Raw genomic sequence first — 14,199 nt, 5'->3', positions numbered from 1 at the left:
CACGATTCAGAATTGCTGATATTTTTGCAGACAGGGTGCATCTGAGGGGCGCCTGAGGACAGGTCTAAAAGTCAGATCTGAAACGCTCCCAGTTTCAAGTCCGCCCAGCACTTAGAATCAGAATGGTAAAATAGGGCCCATGGTCTCTTCCGCTTTCTTCCGTTGGGAAAAGCTTCTTCTCTTCTGCCATTAGAACTTAACTGGACCTACCTCGTATTAAGTTAATCTTTCTCTACACCCAAGCTATGTCTGTAACACTACAGTCTGCACTCCCTCCTTTCCTTCTCTATGAACGGCATGTTTTGTCTGTATAGTGTGCAAGAAACAATACTTTTCACTGTATGTTGATACATGTGACAACAAATTTAAAAAAAGTAATTTTCTATTATTGACATGAATGGGCAGAAAGCTTTAGGTGTTTCCAATGAGCTGCTCGCTGCACTCAAAAGCAGTGCTGCAGGCAATGCACCTTTGACCATACTATGTGTAATTTATATGATTTCATATAATGTTGGAGTTAATGATTAGAAGAACATGAAATTCAATCAAATTGGATTGGAATGGCTATAAACAAAGCTATGATTTCCCGTACGTTAACCATGGTCCAGCAACCTTGGCTTATTGTGCATCTTAATTTCCTCCCACAAGCAGATATGTAATTTGGAAGCAGGATTCCCCTGCAAAAGAAGTAACATTTGAGGATTTGTTCCTGATTTTGCCATTACATTGATATTTTATTAATGACGTCCAGTTTCAGTAACCCCTTGAGCGTCCATTCTCACTCTCCCAACTATCTTCGATGTTTGTTTGCGTTATATGTGATTGTTAAGCCAAGGAACTGAAAATCTGTGCTTGACTAGGTGTTTTCCAACCTTTATTCCTACAAGCTGCAAATTTTGCAGTTAACTATTTAGCTGCAGAGTTTATTTTCTTAAATTGCAATATTACAAGGTGAGCCAAAACCCAGAGGAGACACCACTCAATTAGTGCCATGAAGCTTATGTTCTAAAGGTTAGTACTTTCCAGGTGGAATCGAAGAAGGGGGTCAGTTTAGCTTAGCTGGCTGGACAGCTGATTAGTGGTGCGGAACAACAGCAGTGCGGGTTCAATTCCTGTACTGGTTGAGGTTATTTATGAAAGCCCACCTTCTCAACCTTGCATTACATTCTGTTAGTTTTGCTAATTACTACTGAATCTTTTGTGATTCATACTCTAGGACAGAAGAATCCCTCTGTATCTCAGAGCTCTGCAACCTCTGACCATATCCAAATCTAGTGAATTTTGAAAAATTAAAACCAGCGCATCTATTATCTCACTAACCACTTCTTTGAAAACCCTGGGATGAAATCCCTCAGTACCTGGGAACTTGTGAACCCATAGCTGCAACAATTTGAACAATACCAGTTCTTCTGTAATTTTTTTGAGTTAAGGTTTTAAAGTTCTGTTTTTATTAGTCACAAGTAAGATTATATCAACACTGCAGTGAAGTTACTGTGAAATCACCTAGTCACCACACTCTGATGTCTGTTTGGATCAATGCACCTAACCAGCATGTCTTTCAGACTGTGGGAGGAAACCGGAGCACCCAGCCGAAACTCTTACAGACATGGGCAGAATGTGCAAACTCTGCACAAACAGTGATCCAATCAGGAATTGAACTCAGGTCCCTGGTGCTGCGGGGCAGCAGTTCTAACCACTGTGCCACCGTGCTTCCCACCTTTCCATTCCAGATTTACAACCATTTCTGGGATCTTCCTTGTGTCCCCTCTAGTGAAACACAAAATACCATATTTTAATTCACCTGCTATCCCCAACATTATCAATGTTATTAATTTCTCACTTTCTATAGGATCAACCTTCACTTTGGCAATTTCTTTTTTCTTTAAGTAGCTATGGAAACTCTTACTGTCTGTCTTAATATTTCAAGCTAGCTTTGTATTCTAATTTTTCTCTCCTTACTCATCATTTAGTCTTTCTTTGCTGCTTTTTATATCTTGTGCATTCTTCAGATCTGCCATCCACCTTTGTGTAATAATGTTGGGGTGCCAGCCCGCTGTACTGCTTTTGTGTGCCCTCCTCCCTGGCCAGGAATGTTTCACTCCAATGGGGTTTACTGAAGCTTCACAGTTATGGAAAGCAGACAGCCACGCACTGCTGGAGCGAAGGGTGGCAATCAAGGCCCTCCAGAGGGTTGGGAGAAGAGGAGGTGTGCCCTTCTGGTGTTTCCATCTTGGCAGTGCCAGCCTGGCCCCCCAGCGTTGTCTAATTAATCCTCTTGCTATACCCAAATTACTCCAGTGTACCTGATCTTAATTTATCACTTGACTGGATAGGTGCAACAAACCTCAAGGTTACAACAAACCTCAAGGGCAACGTTCCAGGACAAAACATGTCCACTTGATCAGTGGTCCTGTGCTCTATATCTACACCTTACAACAGCAGCACGCTAACTATAGAATATACAGGATGCACTACAAAAAACTCCACAAGCTTGTTGCAACAGCACTTCCCAGTCCTTGGACTTGTGCCATCAAGTTAGGAAGAGCAAGTTCATGGAAACACTATTATCTACACGTTCACTTCAAGCAAAACACCTTCCTGACATGTGGCACCTTACTTTCATCATTCCCGGGCACAAATCCTAGAATTCTGTTCCTAATGCCATCATATAAAAGCCCACAGCAGTTCAATAACTGCTGACTGCAGTATTAAATATGATATTCTGAGGTATCGATATGTTTCCTAATTTCTCAATGATAGCCCTTGGAATGTGAGTTTCTAATGGCTAGACAGCCATCTCTATGCATTGGATATAAAGTTCCATTCAGTAAATTATTTGATAAATGTGAGGACTCCTTTCTTGGCTTTTGAATAAACCTACCAGAAACCGCCCCCACCTTCTCAGGACAGCTGGACACAGGCTATAAATACAGCATTGAAAACATCACTTGCATCTTAGGAGTACACACGTGTTCACACAATCTGTGAATCACGTGTTCCTCGTATGAGTTTCTCTCCTTGCACAATTTTAATGCCTTGTAGAATTTTGTACTTGTGTCTCTAGAGTGTGGCTTAAACCCACAACCTTCTGATTCCGAGACAGGAGTGTTATCAACTGAGCCACAGCTGACATTTTATGATTCAGCTGCTTGATATATAAGCTTTCAGTCATCAGGGAAACCTTCCCTGCTTATTCTGAAGGTGGTGATGACTTATGTGGAGGCGCAGTTCCAAATGTGTGGGGGTATTTTGGACCTTGGCCAAAATGGCCTAGCGACAGGCTATTTCATTAGCATTGGATCTCACCCAGCACTTATATACTTGTTGTCTGACAATTAGCTCGGCTACCAAATCCGCTGACAACTCTATCCCAGTCCAAGGTTGCCAAGTCTAATTGTGGCTCTCCACTGTGTCAAGCCATCTCCAATTTGGATTTGGATTTGCATTCCTGATCTCACTCCCTAAGCATCACATTGTGCAACTGTCAGAGAACCCACCAAAATATTTGTCTTGTATTCAAAATGAAAATTAACATTATTCATGGTCACAAAGTCTCAATTTGGCTGTTTGCTCTTGCGGAAGCAGTGTTGATCTGCAGTAGAAATCGTATTTATAAAAATAAGTTTATTTATTAGTGTCACAAGAAGGCTTACATTACAATGAAGTTACTGTGGAAAATCCCCCAGTCGCCATACTCTGGTGCCTGTTCGGGTACATTGAGGGAGAATTTAGCAGGACCAATGCACCAAATCGGTATGTCTTTCAGACTCCTGGGAAGAAACAGGAGAAAACTCGCGCAGACATGGAAAGACAGCTTCAGGGACCGAGATTCATTTCCAGTCACAGGTCACACTGTCTGTATGGAGTTTGCACTTTTTTCTCGTCTGCATGCATTTCCCCCAGGTGCTCCAGTTTCCTCCCACAGTCCAAAGCTGTGTGGGTTAGGTTGATTGCCCATGTTAAATTGCCCCTTTAGTGTCAGGGGTATTAGCAGGGTAAATGTGTATGTTATGGGAATAGGACCTGGGTGGGATTGTGGTCAATTCAGACCGATGGGCCAAATGGCCTCCTTCTGTACTATAAGGATTCTATGAATGTGCACACTCTGCACAGTGACCCAGGCTGGGAATCAAACCCAGGTCCCTGGTGTTATGAGGCATCAGTGCTAATCACTGCTGCCCTATAAATGTTTCGGAATGAAAGCACGTACAGATACAACTTAACAAGAGCAATAACTCATACTTAAAAGCTTTCCCTGAATAGTGAGCCTTAATAAAAATATTTAAGGTGATGTTAAAATCATTTTATTTTAAGGAATGTGGATCAGGCTGGAGACACAGAATCCAAACCGAAGAAAATTGCTATGCCCATGTTTGGAGCAATGAAAGGAGGAAAGAAATTTAAACTGAAGACTGGTACCATTGGGGTGAGTGAACACAATGTGTTTTTTTATGTTAAAAAATGTCCTAACACCCTTTGCCACAGCCCTGTTTGGACAATACGGGGCAATTAATATTTTCTTTTATAACTGGGCAACCAAAACAATGCCAGAAATGCTGGAAAATCTCAGCAGCTCTGACAGCATCTGTGGGGAGAGAATAGAGCCATCATTTCAAGTCAAAATGTTTGCTCAGTTCTTTCTCCATAGATATTGTCAGAACTGCTAAAATTTTCCAGCATTTTCTGTTTTTGTTTGAATCCAGCATTCATGATATTTTGCATTAATCTTAGAAACTAGTAGGCCATTTGGCCCTTCGAGCTTGCTCCGCCATTCATTTAATCATTGCTGATCACTGAATTCAATATCCTGATCTCACCCACCCCCCCTCCACCATATTCCTTGTTCCCTTTAGCTCCAAGAGCTTCATCTAATTTCTTGTTAAAATCTCGCAACGTTTTGGCCTCAACTACATTCTGTGGTAGTGAATTGCACACATTCGCCATCCTCTGGGTGAAGAAATTTCTCCTCAGATCTAAAAGGTTTACCCTTTATCCTCAAACTGTGACCCTAGTTCCGGACTCCCCCACCATTGGGAACATTCTTTCTGAATCTACTGTGCCTAACTCTGTTACAATTTTAGAAGTTTCTAAAAGCAATGCAATGGAAGTTTCATTGCTTAATCTGTTCCATCCATTTTTATCTTATTTCATTCACATTTTTGTTGAGATAGTGAACTTGCCAAGGCTCTAATTTAGAAGAATTACTGAACTTGGTTGTGTGAAGGCACCAAGTTATCATTGGTAGAGATATAGTTGCTTTGGTGCAAACTGCCTTTGTCGATTCAGTCCTGAGACTTTGCTGAGCTCAACAATGCTCTATAGCAAGTTATGTAGTACTTGCAGCACAGAAGCCAGTCATTTAGCTCAACAGGTCCTTGCCAATGTTCATGTCCCACAGGAGCCACTTGTATCCTTTCATTATTAAAATGCAGGATCCACAGAAATGTTGGACCAAATTAGGAAAAGGAGTTGCCCTTTCAGCTCCCCTAACCTGGTCCACCATTCATTGAGATCATGTCTGATCTGTACTTCAGTATCATCCATCAAACTTATCTCTCTGTCCCTTAATATTCTTGCGTAACAAACAAAAATGGTGCAGTTCAGTTGCAAAGTGCATCTGGTGACTTTTGATGGTGTGGTTCCTTCAGCAAACCTCCCTACAATGGTTATTTGCTCACTTTCTTCCTGTGGCAGTGATTTAAGGCTGAGTGTCCCTGCAAAAACAAATTGGATCACTATATGTTTAAGAATTTAAAAATCCCCACAGGCTGTCCTGGTTGTAAAATGAGATATTTATACCGCCTGACAAGAGGCTTGATTATTTAACACAAAAATCTATCATCTGAATTATTTATGACTAAAGAGGTAGTAAACCTTTTTAGCTGCAGAGCTTTAAATTACTTATGAGACGGGAGAACACAAAAAGCCACAGGCTAAGATAAGTTGTGGTCTGTGTGTGTCCGATAGTCACTGTTGGGATCTTGCTGTGGCTACTAATTAGTGTCTTTTCTTTTTCTCTCGATGAGCAGTTAGTTAGATATTCCCAGCAGGATTTGCCTGTTGGATCTTGGTTAGGTAAATCAAAGCACTGAACTTGGCCCAATTTATTTTTTTAACATTGACTTTAGTTTTCCGGTCTTCACAAGATTGTGACGTTAGGGACTAAACTAAACTAAAGGGCTTAAGTCATGCCAGTGCCTCAAGGGCATGATTTTTCTTATAAATGGCAGAAGGATTAGGGCAGTTAATGAAGTAGACATTTTCTCCGGACTGTTTCAGATTTTGTGTACTTAAAAATGTTTGCTGTTACCGTGCCTAATCCGCATTTAGAAACATCTTAAAATTATGCATTCCTATTAAGCACAAGAGGCTTAGAAAATTCTTTCCAATCACCCTTTGAGCATTCTAGGTGAATTTGCTCCCCAGTACAGACACTTGAAAACATGTCTGAGGTTAACCAGGTTGTATCACAGCATTCCTTTCATTTGTGAGCTTGAATTGGCTACGTTTTCCATCAATGAAGATTGGTTTCTACCAACTTGTCCTCTCTTCAAAATCACCGATAGGGCACAAGAAGGAAGGAAATGGATAAAAAGTTGGTGAAAGCAAATGAAGTTGAGTTTGGTTATCTGGACCAGAAGGAGGCATAAAATCATAAGAAATAGGAGCAGGAGTGCGCCATTTGACCCCTTGAGTCTGCTCTGCCATTCGATACAATCATGGCTGATCTGATCGTGTCTTTAACTCCATGTCCTGCTACCCCTGATAACCCTTCACTGCCTTAATGATCAAAAGTCTATCTGAATATTGAATGACCCCAACCGACAATGCTCTCTGTGGAAGAGAATTCCAAAGGTTAACAACCCTCTGAAAGAAGAAATTCCTCCTCATATCTGACTTAAATGAGAGAAACCTTATTTTAAAACTCTGCTTCTTAATTCTGGATTCCCTCTGCCACCCCCAACCAAAAGGAGAAGCATCCTCTTAACATCTGCCATGTTAAGCCTTGTGGTAATGTTACATGTTTGAATAAGAACCCTCTCATTCTTATAATCTCAATAAATGTAGACCCAATCTGCTTTAACCTCTCCCCATAAAGCAATCTCTTCATCTCAGGAATCAGACAATGAAGCTTCTTTAGTTGGATCCATCACGGATCAGTCTGTACTGCAGGTAATAGTTGCCATACTCTTGTTCAATTAGGATCCATGGAGGCTTTCATGATCACTCAAAAGCATGTTTGAAGGAAATGGTGGAGGTGATAGTGGATTATTTTCCAAACCTCACTGAATTCCGGGCAAGTGCCGGAAGATTGGAAAACGGCTAATGTTACGCCACTGTTTAAAAAGGGTAGCAGGCAAAAGGCAGCGAATTATAGGCCGGTTAGTTTAACGTCTGTTGTAGGAAAAATGCTTGAATCTGTAATCAAAGAAGAAATAGCGAGGCATCTTGAGAATACTTGTTTGATAGAGCAGACGCAGCATGGATTCGTTAAAGGGAAGTCGTGTCTGACGAATTTATTGGAATTCTACGAGGATGTGTCTAGTGCGGTGGACGGAGGGGAACCGGTGGATGTGGTGTTTCTCAATTTTCAGAAGGCGTTTGATAAGGTGCCGCACAAAAGGTTAGGGGGCATGGAGTTGGGGGTAAGGTGTTAGTGTGGATAGAGAATTGGCTGTCAAATAGGAGGCAGAGAGTAGGTGTCAATGGGTGCAATTCGGATTGGCGGTTGGTGACTAGTGGAGTGCCTCAGGGATCGGTGCTGGGGCCTCTGCTATTTACCATTTATTTCGATGATCTGGAGGAGGGAGCTGAGTGTAGGGTGTCAAAATTTGCTGATGACAAGTGGATAAGTGGAAAAGCAAATTGTGCGGAGGGTGTAGAAAGTCTGCAGAGGGATCTAGATAGGCTGGGCGAGTAGGCGAGGACCTGGCAGATGGAATACAATGTTGGCAAGTGAGAGGTTATCCACTTTGGCAGGAATAATAGTAGGAGGGACTACTACTTAAAGGGCGAAAAGCTGCAGCATGCTACGGTGCAGAGGGACCTGGGGGTCCTTGTGCATGAGTTGCAAAAACCCAGCTTACAGGTGCAGCAGGTGATCAGGAAGGCAAATGGGATGCTGGCCTTCATAGCGAGGGGGATTGAATATAAAAGTAGGGAGGTCTTGCTGCAACTGTACAGGGCACTGGTGAGGCCGCAGTTGGAGTACTGTGTGCAGTTTTGGTCGCCGCACTTGCACAAGGATATTTTGGCCTTGGAGGGAGTGCAGAGGAGGTTCACTAGGCTGATACCGGAGTTGAGGGGGTTGAACTATGAAGAGAGGCTGAATAGACTGGGCTTGTACTCATTGGAGTTTAGGAGGATGAGGGGGGATCTTATTGAGACGTATAAGATGATGAAGGGGATGGATAGGGTAGAGGTGGAGAGGTTCTTCCCACTCAGAAGGGACAGCAGGACTAGAGGGCACAGCCTCAAGATAAGGGGGGGGGGGGGCGCAGTTTAGAACGGAGTCGAGGAGGAACTTCTTCACTCAAAGGGTGGTGAATCTCTGGAATTCTCTGTCCGTTGAAGTGGTGGAGGCTGCCTCGCTAAATATATTTAAGACGCGGGTAGATAGGTTTTTGGTAGGCAAGGGGATTAAAGGTTATGGGGAGAAAGCGAGAAAGTGGAACTGAGCCACTTCAGATCAGCCATGATCTTATTGAATGGCAGGACAGGCTTGAGGGGCTAGATGGCCTACTCCTGCTCCTATTTCTTACGTTCTTATGTTCTTATGTTAGGGCCACAGTTTAATGTTCCAACAGCACTGAAGCTTCAGCCTAGATTTTACACTCCAGTTTCTGGAGTGAGACATAAATGATCTGACTCATGCTGTCATTAAGCCGTGGCTGAAACCCATTGCCACTAAATTGAGAAATAGGGATTGGAAGATATCAAGGAAGGGGAGTTTTGCTAGAAATACAGTTTTGAACAATAGAAAAGTAAATTGGAATAGAAAATAGTGTAATGAGTGTTAATGTTCAAAGCCATGTGCTATAATAAGAAAAATCGGTTTAAGTGGGAAGAAACAGTAAGACTAATGGCAGGATGAAAGCTGTTTAGTGGGATATATTGCGCCGTCTGAATTGGAGGGAACACACATAGTTGGCGTTAGCTTCGCTTTTATTGGCTGAATGCATGATCCAAGCCCTTTGCATAAAATGGCTTTCTAACCTGACCCCCAGAGGTTAATTCTACTTGTGTCACAGACTTGACTTTATTTAATTTTAGAATGAAACATTCTTTGTAGCTAAGATAAATCATGAAGACAAGCAGTCAAATTTACACGTGCTGTATGCACGGTTTATTGATGTAGGATGTTTGACTACAGGTTGCCCTGTTTAACTCTATTTTGAAAGCAGCGGTAACATTTTGCTTTCTGCTCAAAATAACATATATGATGAATTTCCTTCTCTCCAGAAAGTCCAGTACTTTACTACTTTGCCATAACTCTTCTGACATTATTATAAATCAAACGCAAGGCTATAACACACTTGTGCAAACATTATTTTTAAGGAAACTGGGACATATTGCAGAAGTTCTAAAGGATTTTGCCAGGTACAGGATCACATTCTGACTCAACAATTGAGGGCTCCATAAACTTTGGCAGACCCCTTATTATTCAAAGAGCAGGGAGTCCTGACTAATGCTTATCCCTTGAACAAAGTCACTAAAAAGGAATAAGCTTAAAATTATCCCATCATTGTTTGTGGGAGCTTCCTGTACAGAAATTTACATTTTGTATTCTCGACATAAAATGGTGATTGTGGGCAGCATTTCACCTCAGGGGTGAAACAGACATCGGGAAGGAGAGGAAGTAAATTTTCGCAGCCTGCAATTTTTCCAGAAGTACAGTACAATATCGGGGCGACATGGTGGCACAGTGATTAACACTGTGGAATTAACCCTTAGTTCCTTTACTGTTCAAAAATGTATCCATCTTTGCTTTAAAAACATTCAATGAGATGGCCTCGACTGCTTCACTGGGCTGTGAATTCCACATATTCTCTACCTTTTGTGTGAAGAAGTTCCTCCTCAACTCAATCCTAAATCTGCTTTCCCTTATTTTGAGGCTATGCCCCCTAGTTCTAGTTTTACCCGCCAGTGGAAACAACTTCCCTGCTTCTATCTTATCTATTCCCTTCATAATCTTATGTTTCCATAAGATCTCCTCGCATTCTTCTGAATTCCAATGAGTATAGCCCCAGTCTACTCAGTCTCTCCTCATAAGCCAACCCTCTTATAATGCATAGAGCCTGTACATCTCTTTTTCAAATACCTGTGTAAAAAGAATTGAACATTCACAACCTGAGCTTTCTGACTCCATTGTCTAAAATAAATTACCGTCCTAAATTTCATGAGCTCTATCTTATAGTTCTGATGAATAATAGACTGTTCTGAATGTTTTAAGAATAATTTACATTTTTATGTTTTTTTTCTAAATTGGTGCAACATTTTAATATTTTCTGTGGAATGTGGATACATGCTTTCAGGCTATAGTAAATAGATAAACTGAGACTCTGTATAGCTTCATAAAGAACTGCAGCAACTAAGGCCTTGGATTCTCGGGTAATCAAGTTCAAATCACATCTGTACTAATGTGACACACTTGGATATTGCTGCAGTGTAATATCTTCTAGCTTGGGGCAAAATCATCTGAATAACATGAACAAAACACTTGCAATTATATAAAGCCTTTCACAACCTTAGGACATCCCAAACAGCTTTACAATTAATTTAGTATGTTTGAAGTGTAGACACTCCGATTTGCAGCAGCCAATTTACACGTAGCAAGCCCCTGTAAACAGCTATAAAATAGAGTGCAAGAATTGATTGAGGATAAACGATGCCAGGACTCTGGCAGAATAATGCCTTTGGATGTATTACGTTGGCTCAAGAAAGTAGATGATCTCACTTTAGTGGCTCATCTGAGACATGACACTGACGCTATAGTTAAGAAAGCCCATCAAGGCCTCCACTTTCCTAAGATTTGATTTGCTTTGATTTATTATTGTCACATGTATTGTATACAGTGAAAAGTACTGTTTCTTGCGTGCTATATAGACAAAGCACACCATTCAAAGAGAAGGAAAGGAGAGAGTGCAGAATGTAATATTACAGTTATAGCTAGGGTGTAAAGAAAGATCAACTTCATGCAAGGTAGGTCCATTCAAAAGTCTGATAGCCACAGGGAAGAAGCTGTTCTTGTGTCGGTTGATACTGACCTCAGACTTTTGTATCTTTTTCCCGATGGAAGAAGATACGGGATCCTTAATTATGCTGGCTGCTTTTCCCGAGGTAGTGGGAAGTGTAGATAGTGTCAATAGATGGGAGGCTGGTTTGCATGATGGATTGGACTTCATTCATGACTCTTTGTATTTTCTTGCGGTCTTGGACAGAACAGGAGCGATACCAAGCTGTGATACAACCAGAAAGCTTTGTATGGTGCATCTGTAAAAGTTGAGTGTCATAGCGGACATGCCAAATTTCTTTAATCTTCTGAGAAAGTAGAGGTGTTGGTGAGCTTTCTTAACTGTAATGTCGGCATTGGGAGGACCAGGACAGGTTGTTGATGATCTGGACACCTAAAAACTTGAAGCTCTTGACTATTTCTATTTTGCCCCTGTTGATGTAGACAGGGGCATGTTCACCACTATGCTTCCTGAAGTCGATCACAATCTCCTTTGTTTTGTTGACATTGAGGGAGAGATTATTGTTGTTGCGCCAGTTCATCAGATTCTCTATCTCATTCCTGTACTCTGTCTCATCATTGTTTGAGATCCGACTCACTATAGTGGTGTCATCAGCAAACTTGAAAATCAAGTGGAGGGGAATTTGGCCACACAGTCAAAAGTGAATAAGGAGGTGTTTAGTAGGGGGGGTTGAGGACACACCCTTGTGGGGCTCTAGTGTTGAGGATGATCGTGGAGGACTGTTGTAGGAGGCTAAGGAAATACGGTATGTCCGCTATAACTCTCTCCAATTTTTACAAATGCACTATAGAAGACATCCTTTCCAGATGTATCACAGCTTGGTATTGCCAAGACCGCAAGAAACTACAAACGTAATCCAGTCCACCATACAAACCAGCCTCCTATCCATTGACTCCATCTATGCTTCCTGCTGCCTCAGAAAAGCAGCCAACATAATCAAGGACCCCACACACACCGGACATTCTCTCTCCCACCTTCTTCTGTCAGGAAAAGATACAAAAATCTGAGGTCATGTATCAATCAACTCAAGAACTGCTTCTCCCCTGCTGCCTTCAGACTTTTGAAAGGACCTGCCTTATATTAAGCTGATCTTTCTTCACACCCTAGCTATGACTGTAACACTATATTCTGCATTCTCTCTTTTACTTCTCCCTATGTACTCAATGAACGGTATGTTTCATCTGTATAGTGCACAAGAAACCACACCCCAGTACATGTGACAGTAATAAATCAAAGTACTGCACAATGTTGTCAGCATGAATTATGTGTTGAAATCTCTGAAGTAGGACTTGAACCCATGACCTTCAAATTTAGGGACAAGAGATGCCACCACGAAACCAAAGGGAAGAGTGAAAACTGATGAGCTGGGCTGAGCACAGGGGATCCTTACTGCATGCTGCAGATTAATATGATGGTCAATCTTATAGCTATCCATGGCTAGGGCAGGGCTTCAGTGAAAAAAAAGGCCCTTTATTTTTGGTGGGGTGTTCATTCATCTGTTGAAGCATCTCCTTGGCTGTGTTCAGCTCTCGCTCAGTACATTAATCAGGCTGAGCGTTCAGCATTTTCAAAGTTTGGATTTCAGCTGATCCCAGCTCCAAAATGCTTACACAGACATTAGTTACAAAATGTCAAATTTAATTTTAGTAGCTGTTTTGACACTCAAACCTCCAAAGTATGAAAGTAAATCATAAGTTTTGCAGATGAGCACTCGGATTTGACCTATGTAGGGAAAATGACTGGAGGAGTTTCGTTCAGTGGCGGAGGTTGCAGCCTTCAACATTAAAAAGGTGTCAGTGGCTTACATTTTCACCTCTGAAGAGTAGGCTGATTTTTTATAAAAGTGTGATTTTCGTGCAATCACCCCTTAACTGCAAAGAAAATTGAATTCTGTACATTATCCTGACTTTATTCACTGTTTCACCATCCAGTCAATACCTTTCCCCGAATGCTTGTCCATTTTGGTTTCAGATGGAATGTTGAAGCCCATTGACTGTGTAAGTTACCATAATAGTTTTACACTTCCTCTGTGGATTTTTTTTAGCCGAATTACATAAAATATACAGCACAGATACGGGCCATCCGGCCCATCCATTCCATTCCAGTAAGCATGCTCCACTCAAGTCTCCTCCCAACTTTTCTTACCTAAACCTACCATGGGAACCATCTATTCTTTTCTCACTCTTCCGCTTGTCTGGTCTCCCCTTTCACATTCTTCTTATATGCATCTATGCGATTCTGTCTGTGGAATTCTCTTCCTCAAAGAGCAATGATCATTGAACATTTTTAAGGCTGAATTAGATGGATTCTTGACTGACATGGGAGTCAAAGGATATAGGGAATGGACAAGGAAGTCGAGATTGCAAATAAATCAGATATCATCTTACCAAATGATAGAGCAGGCTCAAGAGATGGAATGGCCTATTTCTGCTTCTAACTTGTACATATTCATTCCAACCACTCACTATGATTGTCAGTGCCAAGTTCCAACCACACTTGGAGTAAAGAAGTTTCTCCTGAATTCCATGTTTGACTCCTTGGTTACTATTTTATGCTCTAGTTATGCTGTTTCCCACAGGGGAAACATTCTTTCTGTATCCACTCTATCAAAACCTTTTATCATTTTAAAACCTCTGTTACTTTACCCCTCAGCCTTTTTTTCAAGAGAAGAAAGACCCGGTCTGTCAATTCTTACCTGATATACCCATGTGTTTTTGTTGTAATTCTTGTAAATCTCTCTGCACCCTCTCCACTGCATTTTTTTAAAAGGGTGATCAGAACTGCACTCAGTACTTGAAATCTGGTCTAACCAAGGTTAGATATAGGTCCAGCATAATGTCTGCTTTTTAATTCTATCCTTCTTGGGATAAAATCTGGTGTTTCACTGGTTTTGTTTTATGGCCTTGCCAACTTGTGGTGCAACTTTTAGTGATTGACATAGTTA

The 14,199-nt window shown here is 41.4% G+C and overlaps 1 protein-coding gene across 1 annotated transcript in view; it reads left to right on the top strand.

The window, feature by feature from the left end:
* slc4a1ap (solute carrier family 4 member 1 adaptor protein) overlaps window positions 1-14,199 on the top strand; it is a 138,605-nt gene that overhangs the window by 73,980 nt on the left and 50,426 nt on the right. Inside the window, exon 9 of the mRNA XM_080192981.1 lies at window positions 4,315-4,426. Within this exon, the coding sequence (XP_080049107.1) occupies window positions 4,315-4,426 (112 nt within the window). The remainder of the gene's footprint in view (window positions 1-4,314; window positions 4,427-14,199) is intronic.

This window comes from Carcharhinus amblyrhynchos, chromosome 7 (assembly GCF_965287045.1).
Source record: "Carcharhinus amblyrhynchos chromosome 7, sCarAmb.v2.hapA, whole genome shotgun sequence".
Taxonomy (NCBI): domain Eukaryota; kingdom Metazoa; phylum Chordata; class Chondrichthyes; order Carcharhiniformes; family Carcharhinidae; genus Carcharhinus; species Carcharhinus amblyrhynchos.
The sequence above is the reverse complement of the archived record's forward strand: the minus strand, read 5'-3'. Positions and strand labels throughout refer to the sequence as shown.